Source organism: Puma concolor, chromosome E2, assembly GCF_028749965.1.
Source record: "Puma concolor isolate L17-30 chromosome E2, mPumCon1.1.hap2, whole genome shotgun sequence".
NCBI classification, from domain to species: domain Eukaryota; kingdom Metazoa; phylum Chordata; class Mammalia; order Carnivora; family Felidae; genus Puma; species Puma concolor.
Window position 1 is genome coordinate 43,060,753 of NC_141681.1, and position 23,336 is coordinate 43,084,088.

General features: G+C 54.0%; 1 protein-coding gene across 1 annotated transcript in view; it reads right to left on the reverse strand.

The window, feature by feature from the left end:
• PEPD (peptidase D) overlaps nucleotides 1-23,336 on the reverse strand; it is a 111,013-nt gene that overhangs the window by 19,132 nt on the left and 68,545 nt on the right. The window contains exons 10-11 of the mRNA XM_025914208.2: nucleotides 4,271-4,339; nucleotides 2,523-2,600 (exon numbers count right to left, since the gene is read on the reverse strand). Coding sequence (XP_025769993.1) covers nucleotides 2,523-2,600; nucleotides 4,271-4,339 — 147 coding nt within the window. The remainder of the gene's footprint in view (nucleotides 1-2,522; nucleotides 2,601-4,270; nucleotides 4,340-23,336) is intronic.

Consider the following 23,336-nt stretch of genomic DNA (forward strand, 5'->3'; position numbering starts at 1 on the left):
ACACAGTAGGCACTCGGCAGATCAATTTCAATAAAACAATGGATTATAAATGCCGCCAGCAATCTGGCAGCAGCAGTAATCAACAAAACATGTTGTTCTAAATGCTGCATAATAAATTGACTATAATAAACTCATAATTATTCTACTGGCTACATTTCAAAGTTAGTACGAGAAAAATAAAATCACCAATTTGGACTTGGCATTAACATCCGTGGGATTCCTGGATCGCTCTCCTCTCTTAGCTGCAAGCGGCAGATGCAGGTGCCATGTGCTCCCACGAGGGCCAAGGCCACATCTGGGCCGTGTGGAAACCTGATCTATGCTGCGCCCCGGTCAGCCGGGCCCCACCCCAGCAGTGGCCACCCCAGGAACACAGCCGTGACCAGCCTCTCCTGGGGTGAGGATCATACTGGGGGCAGATAAAGAGGAGAGCAGAGAAGCAGACAGCCCTCTGGGGTATGCCAAACTCACAGAGGAGAAAAACTCATGGCCACATGATGCTGCCACAGGGCCCTCCGGCAGGCCAGAGCTGGTCCAATGACAGCTGAAACCTGCTGGTAGGGCTAGGTCTCTGCCTCTGCCCGAGGACTGATTCCCACATCCTGGCCTCCAGGCCCAGCCAGAATGGGCTGCACAAAGAGCATTAGGAAATGTTGCAGGAGGCAAGAGTGCCTGGGGATGCCAGGTGGTTTCTTGGGGCCACGAGTGGCTCAGCCATGGCCCAGAGGGCAGAGCCCTCCCCTGTCTTTCCTTCGTCTCCAGCTGAGCCAAGTCTGAAGCAGCCAACTCCCTCCCCAAATCCTTCTGGCTCTGCACCTGGACCCTCCTTGTGTCTCAGTGACCTCACCTACACGTGGAGATGGGCAGTGGGACACAGGGTGGGGACAGGGTGAGAAAATCTACCCAAAGGGATGTCCCTGGTGCCAGGCACTGGGGAGACTTCTGTCAAGGTTTTTGCATGCCCTTAGCCCCTATGCCTGGAATGACTCGGGAAGGGTGCAGCCACTTTGGGTGCCCCCCCTCTGTATGTTCTGGTCCCTGCCCTGCCGGCCCAGGCCCCTGGGAAAGGGCACATGAGCTCAGCACCTGCGTTTCTGACATGTCTCTTTTATCCCTCCATGTAGTCTTGAGAGGCATGTGCCACCTCCACCAACAGAAAAGTAAACTGAGGCTCTGGGAGGGAGCTAAGTGACTCTGTTTCCTCCCAGAAGGCTGAGCTGGGCTCTTGCCAACAGTGGCCCTACCCAGAACATCCCGTCCAGCCGCTGACCCGGGTGAGCGCAGCTAGTCACGGAGCCTGCAGTGCCCCTGGCAAGGACACCCTGGGATTGGGTGGGCTTCTGCAAACACATAGCGACAGCTCAGAACATGGCTCATGCCCCGCAGTGGATGTGGACCAGGGACCCCTGCGTGCAGGCTCCCCTCCACCCCAATGCAGGGCTGAGCTACACGTGCGTGAAGCCAGGTTCAGGTTCAGGCCAGCGTGCAGGCATCGCCAGAGCTCTAGCTCGGGAATTGAGCCCAGCAGGGCAACGCCCACACTCTGAGAAGCAGCAGGATACCGACTGGAAGCAGGCTTGCTGAAATCTTGCTCAGGTGCCCTGGCAACCAGGAGGCGAAGGCACCAGAGAACCAGGTGGGACAGTCCGTGTCCCCCACTCTGCCCATGTGTCGGTGACCACAGCAAAGATGCCTCCAGGCTAAGGCAGGGTGGCGACGTGGGGCTTGCAGCCTTTAACTGGTTCTCAGTAGCCCTGTGGCAGCCTGGGCTGACCCTGCCTGATATGTGGGTGCTGGAGAGGAGAAGCAGGGAATGCCCAGTGCCCATGAGCTGAAGAGAGAGCTGGTCCAGGTCAGCAAGGTCACAGACCCCTCCCGAGGCCTGGAGCAGCTGTCTGGAGAGGAGCGGCATATGCTCAGCATGAGCCCTACAGACCGGGATCGTGGGCAAGATGTATGATTCTGCCAACAGGGGCCAGTCCATCGGAGGGGTGGGGGCTGCAGATCCCGCCCACGCCTGCTTAGTCAGGGCTCCACGGGATGCTGTGAGCACTGTAAGCTGTGCTCAGAAAAGCCCTGCAAACAGTCTTGAAGGTCAAGCACTGCCTCTGACCTCCTGGGCTAATGGCCATTTATGGATGGCTGAGGCTGGCAGGATTCAGAGGGGGCGAGGCTCCCTCCGGGTCTTCCCTGATCCAGACTAGGTGCCCACCCTCCTGGTACCGAGACAGAGGTGTGAGTGTGGCAGGTACGGGGCAGGGGCTGGGGGCCACCTTGGGCCCCCAGCACAGGGCCCTCCACATCCTCTTTCCCTGATGATGGACAGAAGGTGCCATGCAGGTGGGGGGCCCTGGCAAAGAAGTTTGGGCCCAGGGCAGGCCTGGGGGCCTCACTGTGCTCAGCCTTCCCAGGGTGGGGACCAAGAGATCCCAGTCTGTTCCCCTTGAGGTGGAGCCCCACTGCGGCCCTGCGGGTCACACGCAGAACCAGGGCAGGGGCGCCTCAGGGCTGGCCTCACTCACCACATGTCTCCGTCCTGGATGGTCCGGTCGTTGGGGGCCCCGGCATGTCCATAGTGCAGCACGGCCGAATTCTCACCACTGCACAGCAACCAGGGGAGGTCAACAGCCCATCTTCGCCCAGCAGGCCCCGGAGGGGGCACCCCACCCTGCCCTGTGGGCACTACCGCCCACCCTCCAGCAGAGGCCCAGTGTGGGCTGTATCAGGCCCACAGTCTGAGGTGCGGGCGGGGAGCACACCGGCCCCGGCACCTGTAGCCATACAGCTGGTGGAAGCCTCTGAGTGCACGGTTCACAGCGCTGCCACCGTCAGGGCTTCCCCAGGTCAGTGCTGTTTGGGCAGGTGCCCTTGGGCCTGGGGATGTGGGACTGGTAGGGGGGACAAGGGTCTGAAACCCAGGGAAGGGAGTTTGAGGAAGCCCTCTTGTCCTGGCGGAGGGAGAGGGGAGACCCATGTCAGGGGCCACCATGCTGCAAGGCTGCCTCCTCTGCTCGAGACTGCTTCCCTAATGAGCGATGCCTTTAAGAAAAAAAGGACTTTTAAGTCTGTCCAAAGGAAAAAAAAAAACCCACCTGGGTGTAATATTTATGGCCCTGTTCGGGAGTCTCAGGAATCATAAAAGTAGAAATAATGATTTTTCTCTCTATCCACCAGAGAAGAACATTTCCAAAGACTGAGATGTTCACATGTATTATTCATGTGCCGAGGACGTGCACATCAGCAGAGCTGCAGGCTCCGTCCTGGCTGGGCAGAGGCCAGACCCTCTGACCCAGGGGGGCAGAGCAGGGGGAGACTGGCTGGGGCGAGCCTGGGAGAGGAGGGGCCACCCGCAGCCAGGTTGTGCCCCTCAAAGACACACACCTAGGGTGACACATGCAGACACACAGACACGCAACACGGCACACTCGGGAAGCCTGGGTGGCTCGGTTGGTTAAGTGTCCAGCTTCGGCTCAGGTCATGATCTCATGGTTTGTGAGTTTGAGCCCCGTGTCGGGCTCTGTGCTGACAGCTCAGAGCCTGGAGCCTGCTTCCCATTCTGTGTCTCCCTCTCTCTCTGCCCCTTTCCCGCTCACACTGTGTCTCTCTCTCAAAAATAAACATTTAAAAAAATATACAAAAAAAAAATAGTACACACTAACAACCATGAGCCGCCCCATACTCATGGTCATTTGTACCCCATGCCTTCAGCCACCGTGCAGGTGACACACACACAGAGACTCAGAGCTCCCTGCCTCAGCCACAGTGTGCCACATGCAGAGATACCTAGAGTGACACCCCCTACCGCAGAGACCCAGACTCAACCACAGTGGTGATGTTCCTTACACAGCCACACTGACAACCATGCATGTGCGCGCGCGTATACACACACACACACACACACACACACACACACACACACACACAACCACGGCCTCCTGCACTGACAGAGCTCCTTCCACCTCTGCTGCACACAAAAGCCATCACAGGGTAAAGCCACGTCCTGGCCCCCACACGCTGGGTGTGTGTTTGCGTGGAGGTGACGAGGAAGGCCAGCCAGCAGCCCCAGGGGAGCGGCCATCCTGGAGGAGGCCAGGAAGGGCACGGCAGTGAGGGGGCCACCCCGGCTGGGGGCCTCAGGAGAGGAGAACAATTTCCAAGTGGAAGCGGGCACTCATGTGGGCACGGTAGTGAGCAGGCGTGCCTGAGCTCAGGGGGGCGGCGGGGTCGCCTCGCCTTCTCACGACCTCCTTCCTCCATTGTTCCCACTTACCTGCCGCAGATGCAGGTGTAGGAGCTGTGGCGCATGCCACCCCGGGAGTAGCAGTAGTGCTCGAAGAGGCTGCAGGGGAAGGAAGGAAGGAAGTCAGGGTGCGGTTGCCAGAGCGTGCACAGCCCCCGCCCCAGGAAAACCTTCAGCCCAAGCCTTGCTTGGCTGCACCCGCAGGAGGGCCTGAGCGACCCTGCATGGGTCCACGGGGCTCATAGCCTAGAGCCCAGGGTTGGCCACAGGCCACAAGAGCACAGAGGCCAGTGAGGACAGGGAGCAAAACTAGAGAAGCCACCCCACCTCCTGGGCCCCCTGAGAAGCGGGGCCTACTGCTGTTTCTGCGGGGCTGGAGGGAGGGTCTCCCTGTGACTCCCAGGTCCAGTGGCCACGACCCACCCCACCAGGAGGGGCTGGACACATGGCCAGGGAGGGACATGAACTCTCCAGGCCCCAAGCTGGACTCAGATGGCCCTGGGCCTGACCCCGGGGAGGGGCACAGGGAAAAGAGAGCAGGAACCACTGGGCACTGGCCTGGGGGACAGGATTGAGGGGCAGGCCCTCATGCAGACCGAGCAGGGCAGAGCCATCTCTGGTCACAGGTAGAGGGGGTGGAGAGAGGCAGGGTCTGAGGACAGGCCCTGTTTCCCGTCCTCAGGCCAAGCAGCAAACAGGCTGGCCTCGTGGACCAGCTCCTAGCCTGGGAAGGGGAGGCCAGAAACAAAGTCTGGAGGGAAAGATGAGACCCTAGAGGGGGCAGCCAGCCCCCAGGCCGAGCCCAGAACCAGAGCCTGGGGAGGCCTCCGGGCATGCAGGATGTCTGCAGACCCCTGAAAGCCCAGGAATGTAACAAAGGTCAGAGGGTAAGCCACCCTTGGCAAAGGTCTGGGCCCTGTCCCTGTCCCCCTGCCCCCACCCAAGGGGCAGATCCTGGAGATGACTGCAGGGGCTATTGGACCCGACCAGCCACATCAACACCACATTAGGAGCAATGAACCCCAGGGGACCACGCTGCCAAGAGCTCTGGGGAGGCCACGACCCTGCCCATACCCCCACCATAAGCCCCAGGATCTGGGGTAGGAGCTGGTCCTGGCATGGGACGCTGTGCTCTAAGAGCTCAGTGTCTCCAGGCCTCACCCCCTTCCTCAGGTCCAGCCCTCCCGCATCCCTGGCAGAGAAGCAGGTCCGGGGGAGGGGGGGCCCAGGGGGGGTCCACCCCTACCCCACCCACTGGCCACCAGGGCAGGGGACCAAGCACGGGGCTGTGCCGCTGTCCCTGTCCTCAGCACACCGAGGCCGCCCATGGGCACGCTAAGCAGCAATCCTGCCCTGTGCATTCTAGGCCTGTTTTGGAGAATGTCTGTATGGAGGAGTCTAATCTTCCAGGCACTGTAAACACCAATTATGTATAATTGTGATGACTGGGTATTAAGTAGTTGTCATGCAGGAGTGGTTCTGCTACATTCAGTCGGCTTTCAGACTTGCTTTACAAACCTCCGGGATAATTGGGTATCTGTGAGCGAACTATTTCCTCAACATAAAGGATTTCAGGAACTGCCAGGGAGGCGAGGAAGGGCGCACACGTCCCCTTATCGGTGCCCTGCATTCACCAGAGAAAGCACTCTGGTGGCTCTGGTGGCCGCCACCGACTCCCACCTCCGTCCCAGAGACCATGGGGGGCGGCAAGACGGAGTCACAGCCCCGAGTGTGGCCACAGCCCGGCCCATTCCTCCATGGGGCAGGCAAGCCTGCCCCGGGCAGCCTTGGACACCAGCGGTGCACCACCTCTGCTCCCAGCCTAGAGACCAGGGCCTCGGACGCCAGGCTTCCACACAGCAAGCCCACAGCGAGTGGAGAAGGCCCAAGCCACCACGGAGCTGCAATGCTCCCTTAGCTTTGGAAGACACAACCGTGCCTGGTCAGAAGCAGACCTTGGGGCTGCACGGCCATTCTCCAGGTGATGGGAACAGCGGGCCTCTCCTGGGGTCGGGGGACAGGCAGACAAGTGCAGGCTGTGGGAGCCACCAGTGTCAGGAAGGACAGGCAGAGGGACAGCTGTGCCACCTGCACGTGCAGGTGACTAAACAGGAACATTCTGCGGCAGCCTGAGCACGAGGGGTGGGTGCCTTGTCTCCCTCCTCTGCAGCCAGACTCCGCGGCCTGCCATGTAATCTACTCAGTGGAAGCAGCCCTCGCGGCACACCCCTGGCTTCCATTTAAGAAAAAAGGACTTTCGGGGGCACCTGCGTGGCTCAGTAGGTTAAGCATCCGGCTTCAGCTCAGGTCATGATCTCACGGTTTGTGGGTTCAGGCCCTGCATCAAGCTCTATGCTGACAGCTCGGAGCCTGGAGCATGCTTTGGATTCTGTATTTCCCTCTTTCTCTGCCCGTCCCCTGCTCATGCTCTGTCTCTCTGAGTCTCTCAAAAATAAACAAACATTAAAAAAAAGAAAAAAAAAAAAGAAAAAGAAAAAAGGACTTTTGGGTAAAAGGCGTAGCTTACAGAAGCACCAAACTAAGCAATGGCTGACCCAGTTTTCACCCGCAGATTGCAGCCCGGCTCTGGGTCATTCTCCAGACACGGGGACAATCCCACACAGTGATAAGGAAGAGGAGAACCACCACAAGCTGAAAAGTCACTCTAGCTGAAAATGATTTGAAGTTCTTCAAACTGGACTTCAGCACCTAATTTAACTTTTCTGATATGATGTGAGGACCAACTGGTGACGATAACAGGTGAATGCAACAGGCCCACATTTTCTGCTCCCACACCTCAGAGGCCCCTCTCTCTGGGACCTCGGGTGTTCAAGTTCTGGGACAAGTGCAATGGCTCAGGGGGCTCATGGAGAGATGTGAGTCCGACATATTTCTGATTTTCAAGGGGTAGGGGTGAGCAGTGGGTGCTCCAGCTGGGGCCACATCAGTGACACGAAGTTCCTGCAGAGCGTGGTAAGCATCGGCCACGAGGACAGACCACAGCAGAGCCACCTGTTCCCACTGCACAGTTCACAGACCAAGGTGGCAATAGAAGGGCAATTACTAAAGATCCTTCTAGAACCTTACGGAAAATATGGCAAACTGTGAACCGGATGAGGGTCCAGGTGACTTATAACCATAGGAGCTTAACTACGGACTGACGCAAGTCTACAGCCAAATTCGGCCATAGGCTACCAATTAGCCCCTCTAGAGCCACAAGGAGATGACGGCAGAGTCCGTGGCTGGAAATCCTCCTTCTCCCACACTCAGAGGTGCTACGTAAAAGAGAATACGCAGAGCCACGTTCATAGGACAGGAAGGAAGGTGGGGCCAGAAGGAAGAGGGAGCTGTCAATCTCGGGAAGCTGGAGGCCTTGGCCTTGCACTGCCATGTGGGGCTGGCGACAAGGCCTCAAGGACATAAGAAGTAGTGGAACAGAACTGAGACCCTGCCCCCACACGCGGCTGTGGACCCAGGCAGGGATGCACCCTCAGCAGAAGGGCAGGCTTGGAGAAAACTCGCCAGCGTCATAACAGGCAATCAGGAAGCCTGCCTGGGCTTTGGGAATGAAACAAAATACATGCCCTCCCTCAGAATTCATAGTGTAGGCCTGTCCTCCATGGGGTTCAGGTTCCCGGTTTTGGAAACCCCCACCCCCACCCCAAGCCAAGAAATGAGCAGAAAGCTATGTTCCTGACTGGTGATGCCTGGAGCACCCGCACCCAGCAGGGGCAGACACAGAACCAACTGGGCTGTCACACCCTCGACCCAGGCCAGCCAAGATCTGTGCACACGGACATGCACATGCACATGTGCACACACACACACACACACACACACACACACACTGAGGATGAACTCACAATCCGAAAATAGTCCACAAGAGTTGTCTTCTGCTAACAGAACCGTCAGATGGAGACTGTACACATCGTTTAAAATAACTGGCGCCTAAACCTGGAGCAGGCAGACAGAACAGGCAGGGCTTGTGAAGAACCACAGCGAAACTCCTGGAGGTGACCAGTCTGTCCATAAGGAGACGGGGGCAAGAGGCCAGGCAGTGGTGCTGGAGGCCCAGAGATCACCTCTGCTTGCTTTTTCCATCTGCGGCTCTCCCGTGTGTCACAGTGTCCTGCCGGGCCTGACTGCCCTGCTCCCTCCTGTTCTACCTGCACAGAGCACCTGACCAGGCACCGGGTATGTGGCCCAGCCACCACTGCCTCCCCACCCCCCCCCCCCCCCCCCCCGCCTCCCGCAGCAGGAGGGCTTCCTGAGGAGCAGAGGGAAGCAGGGGTCTCTCACACCCCTGCCACTCTGTGGCCCCTGACGCTCCCCCAGCATGGCCATTCCCCAAACTGTAAATTTATACTCCTTGCCTATAAATATCTCCCAAGAAAGACACAAGTGGAAAATGCTTTGTATCCAGGCATCAATGAGAACCTTTCAGTAACCTGGGAGAGTCTGTGCTGTGAATAACGAGGTGGATGGAGCCACCACAGCGACAGAGGGGCAGGCCCATTTGTCAGTGCCTAGAGTGACGAATGGGGCAGGGAGAGCAGATGGCCTCGGCCGGATCTGCAGGAAAGGTGTCTCCAGGGACAGCACTGTGGGTCTCCGCCGGGGCCTGCAAATCCAGCCCACGGAACCTTCCTGGGCACACGGCCCAGCTCCTGCCCCCTGAGGTTTATCACCTGATGAGGAGATAGCCACAGCCCTATAAAAATGCATGAGCTGCCCAAGATAATGGCAGAAGGGCTGCCCCGGGCAGCCGGTGTCAGTGAGCTATCAGTGCAAGCGTGAGCACTGGCAGGCCAGCCAGGGAGGTCAGCGGGGGCCACATCAGCCCCCTCCCAGGCGGGGCCCTGCTGCACGTCGGTTCCCGGGAGGCCAAGCCAGGAACAGGAGAGTGGAAGGGAAGCTGAGCAGGCTGGTGCAGGCCACTCGTCAGAGCTGCGGGTCTAGGAGAGTGAGCAGTGAGGACACAGGGTTATTGTGTGTGGGCCGAGGCACTCCGAGCTAAATGCGGGGTCCTCCTGGGCCAGGGTGCACCCCACACCCACTGTTACTGCGGTCGCAGGCGGGTGCCCCACGTTTTCTCCTGGCAGAGGCAGGTTCCAGTTGCTTAGGCCTGTAGGTTCCCTACCCTGTCTGTGCCCCATAGTCCTTGCTCTGGGCCACATGCCTCCCGGGGCACTGTTCCGTTCTGACACTGAAGTCAAATCCTAGCTCTCTGCCACTTACCAGCTGTATGGCCGTTCCGTGACTCAGTTTCCTTATCTGTAAAATAGCATAAGAGTACCTCCCACAGAGTTGTTGTATCACTTAGGTGACATTATACATATAAAGTACATAACACACCAAGGCCTATGTACAGGACGCATTAGCTGTCACTGTTGTCATGGTTCAGGGGCCTCAAAGGGAGTCACACAGCAAGGATCCCTCGCTGAAGGAAAAGAGGCTGGGCTTGGAGCGTCTCTTGCCTACTCCTTTAAAGCCAAACAGAATCCCTCCATGGCCGGACACTGGCGCCCGCATATTCCAGAGCAGCCAGGGTCTCCATGGGCGCCCACCAGCCCCACACGCAGGTGGACACGTGCAGCATCCCTATGACCGACATGCACACGGGGCTTCCCCTGACACGGGGCATCTCAGCCGCCTCTGTCCTGCTCACACATCCTGAAGTCTCCCCTCCTCGGGGAAGAACCAGGGCCTCGGGGGATAAGAAGAGAGAGGAGTGGGGGTGTCTCATGATGTTTGGGGCAATGACTATGCTCTGTGCAGTTATCACAGCACTGAGTTACTTTTCATTCACATTTCTTCTGTTTAATTACTCTTAGTTTTGGGGTAGAAATGACCACAGCTGTGTAATGAATGTGATATTGCCTTTTGCAGATCTAGCTACTAAAAGAAAATTCTTGGTAAGTAAGGAAACCACAGTCCCACAGAGAGGAGTCATGACAACCACCCGGAGGCGACTGGAGGGTTTTCCTGTTTTCCCAAAGTGGAGGCAGCAGCCACAGAGGATCCAGACCCAGAGGAGAGGTTTCTAGTAGGATGAGAACAGCTTTCCCGGGGAGCCGGAAGCACAGACCACATTGTTTTTGAATTTCCGGGGAAGGGTGGATGCTGTTTGGCTCACTTCTTCCGGGGGTGATCAGATGTCATCAGAACGCACCCAGCAGGAGGGCCCCCATCCCGCCCTCATAATTGTTGCCATGCAGCGTGGTTCCAGCCACCCATCCAGGGCACGGCCCAAATTCCCGGGGGGATCCCAGCTTCCGTGACGGAGTTCTCTGTGGGCCTTCTGAGGGGTGGGTTCGGGCTTGGTGGTGGTGAACTGAGAGGCTGTCCTGTCCATCTCCCTCCCCAGAACCCCAGTGAAGAAGGACACAGGGCAAGCTAGGGAGCCACCGCCGAGGGGTTTTAAATGAGCGAGGAGCATCCACACAGTCTGTCACCAAGAAGGGACTGCCTTCAAGCCTTGGACTGAACCCAGACGTGCGTTAGTAATAAAACCAGAGCTCAAGGCACAGCTTGTGAGACTTGGCACCACCAGAGACACAGACCATGTGTAACGGCTGTGGTGGCTGTCTCCGTCAGCAGCAGTTCCTTCTGCCTGATGCTCCCCGAATCCCTTCCTGCTGCCCCACCTGGGTCCCGGACTGGGGACAGTGACACCCTCCCGGCCAGGACCTCCCACGGCCTGTAACAGAAACCGAACAGTCACCAGCAGCCTTCAGTTTTCCACAGTTGTTGGTGGGAAGGAGCGATGTTCCTACTTTGTGGATGGAAGAATCTGTGGCTCAGACAGGTGGCGTGCTGTGGTCAGGGAACCCACCGCATCTGTGTCTGAGCTTGGCGTCTCAGCAGGGTTTCTGACCCCGATGCGCCCAAAGCCTCAGGCCTGTTAGTGGTGCACGTGCGGGAACAGCACCTGCCTCGGCGGGGCGAGGCGACCCGCTCTGCAAATGCTGGTGGTGGATGGTGCCACACCGTGCCTTCCAGGGCCCTGGCCTCACACATGTGCACAGGGCCCCACCCGATCCCGGGCCAAGGCCGGCCACCCTGGGACAGCGCCCCAGGCAGGACGGTGCAACATACGAGCTGGTGCTCCAGGAGAGGCCCCTGGGACGCAGAGGCCCCGCAAGGGAAGATTCCACCAACCAGAGGCAAGGGCAGCAGCAAAGACAGGGTCACGGCGGGAAGACGAGGAGCACCAGAGAGAAGCCACTCACTCTCTCCCTGAGAGCAGCGTTATCAAGGTACGAGATAATTAGCATTTTAATTGGATAATTGGGAATTCTAAATTGCCTATCTTGTATTAAGCATAACTGAGGACATAACATGACATTCAATTAACAAATATTCCTCTTTATTCTTGACATGCTTGATTAGGTTGAATTTCTGAGTTCTTCGGTATCAGTTACTGGATAAAGCCCTGGCCACGTCAGACTGCTAATAAACGCAAATCATATATATACATATATGTATATACATATGAATATATGTATACATACATATATGTATACATATATTCATATGTATATACATATATGTATACATATATATGTATATATACATATATGTATACATATATGTATATATGTATATATGCATATATGTATATATATGAATATATGTATACATATATGTATATATGTATACATATATGTATATATGAATATATGTATACATATATGTATATATATGAATATATGTATACATATATATATGAATATATGTATATATATGAATATATGTATATATATGAATATATGTATATATATGAATATATATGAATATATGTATATATATATGAATATACATATATATGTAAATATGGAAAAGATTTTAGAAATTCTCTACACAAAGAAAAAACTCACCCATAATCTTATGCCCCAGAGATAACCTCTATCAGATATTTTGTTGACCATCCTTCCAGGCATTTTTTTAATGCAATAAACACAGATTTAAAATTTTTTTCCATTTTATATTTCTAAAGCTTATTATTAATTTATTTTGAGAGAGAGAATGCACGTGTGAGTGGGGGAAGGGCAGAGAGAGAGAGAGAGAGGGAGAGAGAGAATCCCAAGCAGGCTCCAAATGTTGCAGGGTTCGAACTCACAAACTATGAGATCATGACCTGAGCCCAAATCAAGAGTTGGACGCTTACTGACCAAGCCACCCAGGCACCCCTTAAACACAGATTTTCAAAAATAATAACTCTATACTAAAATAGTAAAACTGTTTTTTAAGTCACTTTTTGACTGATGTCTGATCTGACATGCATACAGAAAAGGACTACAATCGGGGCACCTGGGTGGTTCAGTAGGTTGAGCGTCTGACTCTTGATTTTGGCTCAGGTCATGATCCCAGGGTTGTGGGATTGAGCCCCACATCTGGCTTTGCGCTGAGTGTGGAGCCTGCTTAAGATTCTCTCTCTCTCCCTCTCCCTCTCTCCCTCTCTCCCTCCCTCCGCTCCTGTCCCCGCCTTGCGCACTCTCTAAAACAAAAAATGAAAAAGAAAAGAAAAAGAAAATGACTACAGTCCTAAGGACCCAGCACAGTGACCTGTCACAAAGTGAGCACCCCCATCCAATGTGCCCAGCACCCAGGGGCCCCTCCCAGTCAGACCTCACTCCCAGGGGGGTGGCCTGACTTCCAACACTGCAGGTTAATTTCGCCTGTTTTTGAACTTTATGTAAGTGGAATCAAACAGCATGGCCTCTCTGTCGGCTTCCTCCGCTGCTCCCCAATAATGCTAGGTGGTGCCAGGTGGTGGGTACTTGTCGTCGTGCGTTCTCATTGTCGGTAGTGTTCCACTGGTTCCGCTCTGCTGCTGCTGAACATTTTGGCTGTTTCCAGACTGCAGCTCTCACAGGCGGTGCTGCTGTGGACATCCTGGATCGGTCTTTGGGGGGCAGGGCACATGCACCTCCACCGAGCACACTCCGGGGTGGACATGCTGTCACCGGATTTTGTGTGGGCTCAGGGTTAGCGGGTAACACCAGTCTCTCCAGGTACTGTATCAATTTATTCACCGGCTCATAACTTCCTCCTGTGCACGGGGCCCTGTGTGCAGGGCCCAAAAGAGTGGAGAATGGCCCCACCCAGTCCTGGACGAAGGCTGGGATATTTCAGGGAAGGTTCTTGCTAAAGCAAGAATGTTTTCCCCTGTCAATAGATACATGTCTATACTATTTTTATTTTTAGGGCTGTCCCTCTGTCCAGAGTCTGACTACTTCTCCCCACTAATGCTGGTGCGGGCCACGTTCTTCTCTCGCAGGTTGATGGTGACGTTGGTGTGGCTGGTCTCCCTGCTTCAGCCCTTGTCCTCTACAGAGGGCTCCTTCTTCATGGAGTCCTGGCTTCCCAGGAGCTGCCCACCTTCCTCTCACTTCCCAGTCTCCCCTCATCTTCTCCATCTGTCTCCTTGCTATTCCTGGGACCGCTGGGCAAGCTCCCACCTCAGCACCACTAGATGAGCCCCATTCTCTCTGCCTGGAATGTCTGCCCCACAGATTCATAGATTGCTCCCTACTTCAGGACTCTCCTCCAATGTCCCCTTCTCAGGGATGCCTGTCCTGAGCTTCCTGGACAAAGGACTCCCTCCCCTATAGCCCTCACCATCTAACTTTTATCCATCCGGCCTTACCTCCATTAGGCTAGGGTTCTATTTTACGTTCACTCTAGTATCTCCTGGGCCCAGAATAGTGCCTGGCACACAGGCGCTTCTTGGTACGTTTCTGTTCAGTGGCTGAATAGTAAATGCTTGCGTGGGCAATACCACGGCCTATAATTTACTCAACCAATTTCACGCTGTTGGATATCTAGGTTGCTTCCACCTCCGTGTTACAATGGACACCCATGGCCATACGCCTGTCGCTGTCTTTGGACTAAATTCCTAGAAGGAGAATTACATGGGCACATTTGGAGCCTCAGAGCCTGTTGTGCCAAACAGACCCCAAAAGGTTCATAAGGATTTTCAGGGTCCTGAACGGTGCCCCATGGGGCCTGTCTGCCCACTGAACCGTGAATCTGGTGGGCAAAACACAAAAGTATTTTGTTTTTCATTGATTAAGTAGCAAGTTTACATGTTTATTTCCTCATATTTCTTCCTTGCTGAATGGCTCATTTCTTTTTTAGGAAGCTAGACGCTCAGTTTTCTCTTATTGATCCTTACGGGATTTATATATGAAGGATACTAGCTAATGGTTTTTTTTTTTTTTTTTTTTTTTTAATTTTTTTTTTCAACGTTTATTTATTTTTGGGACAGAGAGAGACAGAGCATGAACGGGGGAGGGGCAGAGAGAGGGAGACACAGAATCGGAAACAGGCTCCAGGCTCTGAGCCATCAGCCCAGAGCCCGACGCGGGGCTCGAACTCACGGACTGCGAGATCGTGACCTGGCTGAAGTCGGACGCTTAACCGACTGCGCCACCCAGGCGCCCCCTAGCTAATGGTTTTGACCATCATCTATGTAGCATGCAGCCGGCCCATGCTGACCCTCTCTAGTGCCTTCTTGGATGATTCCCTGGAAGAAGGGCAGGGCAGCCGGGGCAGGGGCTACACACAAGGGCAGGGATGACTGGTGCCCTGAATGTGACAACATACAGGAAGACAAAACCTGGAGCCTGCAGCGCACGGCTCGAGTGGAAAATTCTGTATCTGTGAGCCCCGACTCCTTTGGGGCTGACGTCTTGAACAAGTGAGAGGGCCCCAGCTTTGGGAGGCCCCTGGAGAGCTTTGTAAATGTTTACCGGTGCAACTGACAACGATCTGCCTTAATCTGGGATCAGTGTCTGCTCACATCTGACCCAACCTCACCAGCCCTTGCCAATGTCATCAATAACACTCTTTTCGGCCCCAAATGGAAAACTCTCCCTTGAAAAAATGCACCAGGCCATGCTAGGAATCATCCACAGAGGCTTGGAAGGGGTAGAGGGAGATAATACTTATTCAACACAATCTAGAGGCTACTCTCCCTCCAAAGGATGCTTGCACCCCCACCTCCCCTCCCCAGAAAGGTGCAGGGGAAGGAAGCAGGCACATGGGGCACCTTCAGGAAGAATGATGGGGGGGGGGGGCTTCCTGTGAGCTAGTATTTCCCATGGCATGACAAAAGTCCACAAGATGACATTATAGGGTAGACTGACAAACAGGTTTTATGCATTAGGTATTTATTTTAAAGTGTTCCGCTCCATTTATGGCAAATTATACTGAGTTTCACTCACGACAGGGATATAAAGCTTTCTTTTAAAGGATATTTAAAGGAAAAAAAAGCAAAGAAACTATTAAGCAAATAGTACTACAAGTGAGACCAGGATTTGGCAGATGGTGAGAGCGTGTCACGTGCCCGATGCTGGGGGTTTCTGCTTCTCTGAGGAAAAGCCCGTTTTTAGTTCTGGGTGAGAATATATTGGTCCAGAAGCTCCCTGCCAGAGAGCACCTGCTGGTCTTTGAAAAACAGCTGGTGGGAGGGACTGAAACAGAACCCAGTCTTTCCTGTACCCCCACTTGCTCCTGTCCCTGGCCCAGCAGCCTTGGACCCTGGGCCACCGCGGACCCCAAGGGCAAATGCCACACGGGCTCCTCTGTCCTTAGCACCTGGGGTGAGGAGAGGTGTCGGGGAACAAGGCCACGTCCAGCAAATCTGGCCGCCAAGGGCCTCGGACGAGCAGATGCCAAGTTCGTACCACGTTGCTCTGCTCCGCCACTGACTGAAGACGAGGAAGAGCTTCCCCGTGGCCTGAATCCTGGCTGGAGCCTTACTTGGCACTGTTTCCGCCTTCCTTTATTTAATAGCTCCTCATAAAGCCGGGTCATTAGACAGAGGCTGTTCAGGGCAATGACTCTCTCGAACGCCCACGCGGGACCACAGGTGAACAGCACCTCGGGTGCCTGGCGGCTCCCGCTCGCCTGCGGCTCCCTTTGGAGGCACCACTCGCCAGGAGGTCCCACGCCCCCAAATTCCCGCCACCACCAGTGGAAGAAGCAAAACTTGCGCTCTTTCACCACACGGGTGCTTCCTAAATACCAATCCTGCGGAAGACGAGGGTCCGGGATTCCACTCGGTGCACTCAGGACAAGACCCCTCATCATCCCTTCTAGAGAAAGAGAGGGCTTTGCTCCTCGAATGCCCCCAGGGTGGGTGTCTTGGTTCTACAGAGCCTGGTGCTACTTGATTTCCAAACATCGAATTTCTTTCTCAGTCCCATAAAGTATTTCATAAATTTGCCGTTTCCCATGTAACTTTCCTGGAAAGAACCATTTCACATCAATGCCTTTCTAAAGTGGCGCTCCAAAGTATCGGCTGGCTCTCCCCATCCCGTCTCCAGCTCTGGCCAGCCCTCTGGGGCTCGCTCCCCTCTTCTGAATGAGTCACCCTCTGGGTCTCACTGGTGTCCACATGTTGCCTCCCAAACGCCCTCTGCTCCAGGCTCTGACGCCAGCCGGGCCCAGCTGCGCACACACAGACCATTCGAGGTGTTTGAAGCACAGGACACTAAATACAGGGACCTGGCAGGGAGGATCACTGCGCAGCAGAAGGCTGGGGCCACCTTTAGGCGGGAGGACCCAGGAGAGTCCCATCACTGCAGGATCCTGGTCACCTGCAAGAAGTGAGAAGCATGGCCGCCTCACCAGGTGAGCACTCCCCCAGGGACCTAAGACACAGTGTGTCCTCTTTGAGAACATTCTCCCAAGCTCCCGGGAACCAAAAAGCCCAGGTTGGAGCCAAACCGGCAATGGAAGGAGGCCCAGACACCGTCGGGCAGGCCTGGATGGGCCCTTGGTGGAGACAGCCCTTTCTACTCCAGCATATGGGCTACTCTGCCTGGGCTGCCGAAAACCCTCTTCTAACGAGCCTTCGCGTCCCCGCTCACAACTCCAAACGTTATTTCAGACACACTTGGCTGAAGGAACAACGGCAATGCTATTTATCACTTTGAAAGTCTTTATCCACTTAAGATGATAAATGGGGAAAGCATTCAGGCTGCCCCTGTAGAAAGATCAGCCCTGAAAAGAGGAGGCACTGCCACGGGGGATGCTCCACAAGCACGGGCTAGGGAGGGGGGCGGACAACGGGGCAGCGGGCTCGACTTTCCCGGGCCCCAGGGCCTCAGCACCAGCTCACGTCACATGGGCAGGTGGTGGCTGGGGGGACGGCCACGGGTGCTCTCCACCTGCTCCCAACCTGTTGCAGGACGTCCACTCTGGGTCCATAGGGAACAGGTGAGGTGACTTAAGAACTCGTTCTCTACTCTGGGCCTTTCCCCTGCTGAGTTCCTGCAGATGAAGGGCAGGTTCATGAAAGTACTCCTCCAAACCCCGTGAACTAAAAATTTCTGTAACGTAAACCTGTTTATCAATAGCTAATTAATAAGGTCTAAGTCCTATGATGACAGGGTGATTAAAAGGTTTCTGAAATAATCCATTTTTAATTAAAATGCGACCCTCTCTTGGTTTCTGGATAGATTCAAAAGAAAGCCTTAACAGATGTCTTGTTTTTAAATACACATTATATGAAGCCAATAATTAGAAGAATTCATGCTTTTAATTATATTTTAATTATTCTTTGCCTATTGATGCAAAGTTAAATATTCTTTCTTTATGGTACTAATAGTGCTAACCAAAGCCAGCAGACAGCTAGCAGGAAGTTTTGCAGGTGTGAGTCCCATTTCAGAGAGCTGTGTAGCAAGCAGCAAAGGCACTTTGGAACTCTGCCTTCATCCGGATGGCAATCTACTTCTGGTGAACCGCATGGTCTGGAGGTGCTCTCCTGGCTCCTGGTCCGTAAGAGTCGTGCTCCAGGGCAGAAGCACCAGCCACGTGATAGGAGGGTCTGGGTCTCCCCCTCTCCTGTCCAGCCACGAGGCAGAAAAGTCCCGTGGCTTCTCCATCCCCTTCCTGCACAAACCGTGAAGCACCTCACCAGGGCAACCCACACAAGCAACCAAATCGCCCACCAAAATTCAAAAAGCTTACAAAATGCGATGAGAACTTGGAGGAGGGGGCAGAGAGAGTCACAGTGTCATGGTGTGCTTCCCCGTCTGCCATGCTGGCCACTGTGGGGAGCATCCATACAGCCCAGCGTGCCCTGAGCACTCTGTTCCAGGGTCTCCCTGACTCCAGCACAAGCCCTGCCCCCACTGCAGCACGCTGTTGGCTCCCCTCCCACCAGGATTGCTGCAGCCCCACCTCACTGGTCCCTTGAGTCCAACTGGCTGCTCTGCTGGCCTCGAACCAGGTCCCCTCATGGCCCACCTGCCTGCCCAAGAGGTGGTGGCTGGGGGGAGTTCTCAGTGGCCTCTCCCCCCTTTCACCATCAAAAGCCCTTCCTAGGTCAGCCTCCTTCTCCTCCCTCACCACACACCCTTCATGGCTTTCACTTTTGCATATGGCTATGCTATGGCACCTGTCCTTTTTCCTTACCGGTCTCGAAGGGAACCCCTAGACGTAGGCCCAAGGCACCCTATACCTGAGGCTGGGCACACAGTAGGTCCTCAGTAAACATCTGAGCAAAGGGTAACAGATGGCAGGGACAGCTGTCCTGAACATACCTAATGGTCAAACAGAACACACACACACACACACACACACACGCACACACACACACGCACACGAGCACATGCATGTGTACACACACATACACGTGGCATTAACCCCCAGCTTCCCAGGAGGTGGCCTTTCTCTCTCCCCTCTCAACAGGGGCAGAGCTGGGCAACGGAAGCAGCCCTGACACTGGTGAAGGACAGCCGTGGGGCCTGCTTCAGGCTACAGCATGGCCGGGAATAAACAGTCACTGCGCTGACCCAGTGAGATTTGGGTTTTTGTTGTTAGTGCAGCAAAGGCTATCCTATGCTGACTAACACATGTAGTGGGCTTACCTGCCAATTCACAGGGGGCAAAAATGTCAGCATCCTTCTTACTCGTTACTTTTAAATGCACTGTAGGTAGACTAAAGAGTGTAAGTATGAAAAACAAAACCATGTGGATGCATGGATTTGTCATACTATCCACACCAGTGTTGAAATATTTCATAACTGTAAAGTTTCTAAAGAAACTCATAAAATCATAAGGATAGGAGAAGGCATATGCAAATAGTTGAATTGTTTAGAGGCAGCAGAAGAGGCCTACGTACTCATGCAAAAGACACCAACTCTACAGGAAAGGATGAATTTAACCATTTATCAAATGGTCAAAGCTACGTAAGAAACTAGGAAAAATATTTTGACAAATAAAACTGAACATGAAGAGCACATGAAGTGCTCTTACAGATCAGTAAGTCAACCACGAATGTCCCAATAGCAAATTGTGCCAAGGACAGACAAGCCACAAAGACAAACGCCAGAGAAATACCTGCAAGAGAAGTGTCACCTCTCTGGTAATCATTGTTTCCCTTATCAGATTGGTAAAGATGAAAAACAATAAAAAATAAAAACAGCACAGTTAACTTTGAGGGCCAAGTGCACTCGTGTGTGTGTGTGTGTCTGTGTGTGTCTGTGTGTGTGTGCACCTGGCTCAGTGGTAGAGAGCATGGGTTCTACAGAGAGGCTGCCTGGCTCCTCCAAGACCCATCTGGCCTCTGTGGGATTGTGGGCCAGTTGCTGAAAGCCTTGGCCCTTACAGGCTTGGTGTCCGATCAAGTGCAGAAGGTAGGTCTCCTCACCTCAGGGGATTAGATGAGAAAATTTCTAGGAAGCACACAGTATGTGCTCACCGGACATGAACGTCATTGACAGCTATGAGGGAGAACAAGTTCCAGAGGACCAGACGGGCTCCGTGCATCAAAATGTCCCCCAGCGATTCCACTTGCGGAACCTACCCCGAAGACATGACCAGCTGAGATGGAGAAGAGATGGAGAGATAAGGTCGATCACTGCAGTGTCGTTCACACTGGGAAGCCACTGCCGGTGCAGGACCTGAGTGAGCGGAGATGGCGGGGGCCCCACAGGTGCGCCGTGCCCTGGCTCAGAGACGGAGGAGACAGCCACTTTGCACAGGAGGAAGAACAAACTCTGCCCTAGCGTGATCCCAGAAGATCAAAGTCCGTTTGTCTGTGCCCCTGGTGAGACCCAGAAGCATGTTTGCTAGAGCAACAGGGGTTAGCGAGCCTCTGCATCACAGGGTTTTCTTGTATCTTGTTCATAATGTTCTGTACTAATTTTCCTACTGGAACAGGTAATATCCTTTTATCAGACAAAGCCATTTCACTTTGAAAATATTGTTTTGGAAGAAACAGAAGCTCCCTGTTAAAGACCAGCTGGCCTACACCCAGCCTTGCCCTGCTGGCCTGCCCAGGACTGGTGAGGTGCTGGCCCAGCGGACACAACCCATGCAGCCGCGATCCGGGACGACTCCGCGAAGCTGCCACAAGGGGTCGCCAATGCACACCGCCTGCCACTACTGGCACAGAGCATCTGGAGAAACCTCAGCCAGGCTTGAGGGCCTGCAACGCAGAAACTAACTCTGTAGGCAAGACTCTCGGGTATGGGGTGTGGAGAATCCGAGACACAAGAAGGTCTTGCCAGTGAGCCCTGCTTCAAAAGCGCACTCAACTTCCTTTCTTCTCTGGAGTCAGATTCTGTGGCCAAACCCATGTCTGCACAGAGGTCTCCCTCCTGCAGGGGGACACTTGGGGATGTCAGAGACTGGCTGGAAAACAGTGCTGCCTGCTTCTGCTGGCTGCCCACTGCACAAATGCTGCCCACCCCTCAGGGAAACACGGAGGGCTTGGGGCCCCCCTGGAGTGAAGAGAGCAAGAGACAGGATGGGGCCAAACGTGCAGCCCAGAAGGACAGAATTAAGACACAAATCTGCCTCCCGTGCTCTCCATCTCCCCTAGGGGCAGAAGGAAGCTTCCCTGCCCAGGGGGACTGTGCTGCTCCACAGAAGCAAGCCTGCCATTGTAAACAGATTCAGCAGGCACAGGGCAAATCACCTAGAACACACACAACATGACATTCACCAAATGCTCCTGGAAAGAACTCGGATTCAGCAAACAGCTCAGATCTGAGTGGACTTCCATTCGCAGCTTCGGAATCCCCTAATGGAATGCACTGGGGCCTGGCAAAGGTGGGATGCCGGGGCTCCCTGCACAGGCAGCCCGGAGACAGTGGCCCTAACGTTGCCCGAGTCACAGGCACACATCCCCCAGAGGCGCCCTGCCCCCGCCCCCCTGCCGTACTGACCCACAGCCACGCCGGGTGAGGGGTGTCAGCCCTCCAGCGCCTGCAGCAGGGTGCTGTGGGGGCAAACACTTGAAGGGAATTGTTTCTACCCCACTAGTTCTGGAACGACCAGGGATCCCCAGGGCCCTGGGAGCTACACAAACACTTCTATCCCGTGTGAACTGGCTTGCCTTTCCTGGCCTTCCTCGCCTCGGGCACAGAACAAACTCAGCGATGCCTCAAAGCGCCAGCCTGCCCGGAAACTTCAATAACTAGGGAAGGAGAGTTCTTTATGAAATTTTTGTAGTCTGGCTGCTAGTTCTCACCTTTCAGTGTGAGCAGGTGTTTTATCCTTAAACTACAGAGCCAGAGCTCTCCCTCCCTACTAAGGGGGCATTCCCACTGAACAAACACAGGGCACACCAAGGCCCTTGAGACTGTCTTAGAATAATGATGCCCATTTTGTACCTCCAGGGGACTTAACTAATTTAACAGGCAATTTTAATAATAAGTATATATTAATTCTACATTCCCTTTTTACCTATTTCTGTGACTATGAACTGTTAGGAATTAGGCAATATATTACAATAGGCTTCTAGGGACTTTTTATTAACTAATGCCCCATATTTAAAAACCTTCCTGTCAAATGAGAAACATTAAGAAATGCGGTCCCTTTTATAATTGCTTCTAATAGACTCAATATTCAGGTCCTGGCCTTAACAGACAGCCGGGGAGGTACTTCCCCAAATTGCATTTAACTTTTCATTTTCTTTCTGTCACTGGCCAACAGAATAATTCTGAAAGCACACAAATGGTCATTTTACTATGTCAGCCTGTAGCTCTCGAGAGGCCTATAAATTTGCAAAGTATGAGGACGGCTCACGATAAGGGACAGACAGCAGCCTTCCTACCCAGACTGTCACTGCAGTCACCCTGCTTTGTAGGTTTGCTCTTTGCTTTTTGGTTTCTTTGGTAAACCTATTTATTGAAATAGAACACCTACAGAAGAGTACAAACATCTTAGGTGTCCCAGACTGATGACAGTTCACAAACAGATCCCTTTGATCAAGATCCAGAACATTCCCGGTCTGGCAGGTGCCAACCCCGCCTCTTCCCTCTGCCCCTCTGCTCCTCCACCACATTGAAGTTTTGCCTGTTGGGGAGCTTCATGTAAGTGGGGTGATACAGCAGAGGCCCTTGAGTTTGGCTTCTCGTGCCAGACATGGCCCGCATGAGAGCTGTCCGCCCGTGGTCTTGTGCACAGCGACAACCTGGCTGTCCCCACCACTCAGCAGTACTCGTCAAATGAACACGCCACAGTTTATTCATCTCTGCGGGAAGGCTTTGGGTGCCCCCGGTGTTAGAGTACGCCCTGTCCGTGCACGGAACGTTCTCGCACACATCTCTGGCCATGTCTGCTGTGTACTAAGCGGAAACGCTGGTTGCCAGGCATGGAGTGCTCAGCTTTGGTGATGCTGCTGGCTCTCTCCCAGTGATGGTTCCGGCACCTCTGCTCTTTATGTTCACTATTCTTCCTTAACAGGGAAGAAGGTTTCAAGCCCATGCCTTTATGAACCAGAGGCTTGAACCTGAGTGTGAGGCACCGGAGTCCCTGGGAGCTGCAGGGACCCTCCTGCCTTCCTTGACCATCTTTCCCGTGGCAAGACCTTACCCACAGGACAACAGCGCAGTGGCCTTCCCTCCACCCCAGGGCAGGACCACACATTTGTAAGAAACAAAGAGCTGCGGATGGCTTCCGATGCCCCCTCGGAGGTACCTGTCTTTCCACCAGTAGACGCCTCAGCAGAAATGGAAACTTAATCAGGAATAAGGAAGGGGGAGTGAAACACACAAACCAGTTCAACTACAGAAGAAAGCTGCCAGCTGAGGGCACCCAGAAGTGGCTGGGAAAGGTCACACCTCAGGAA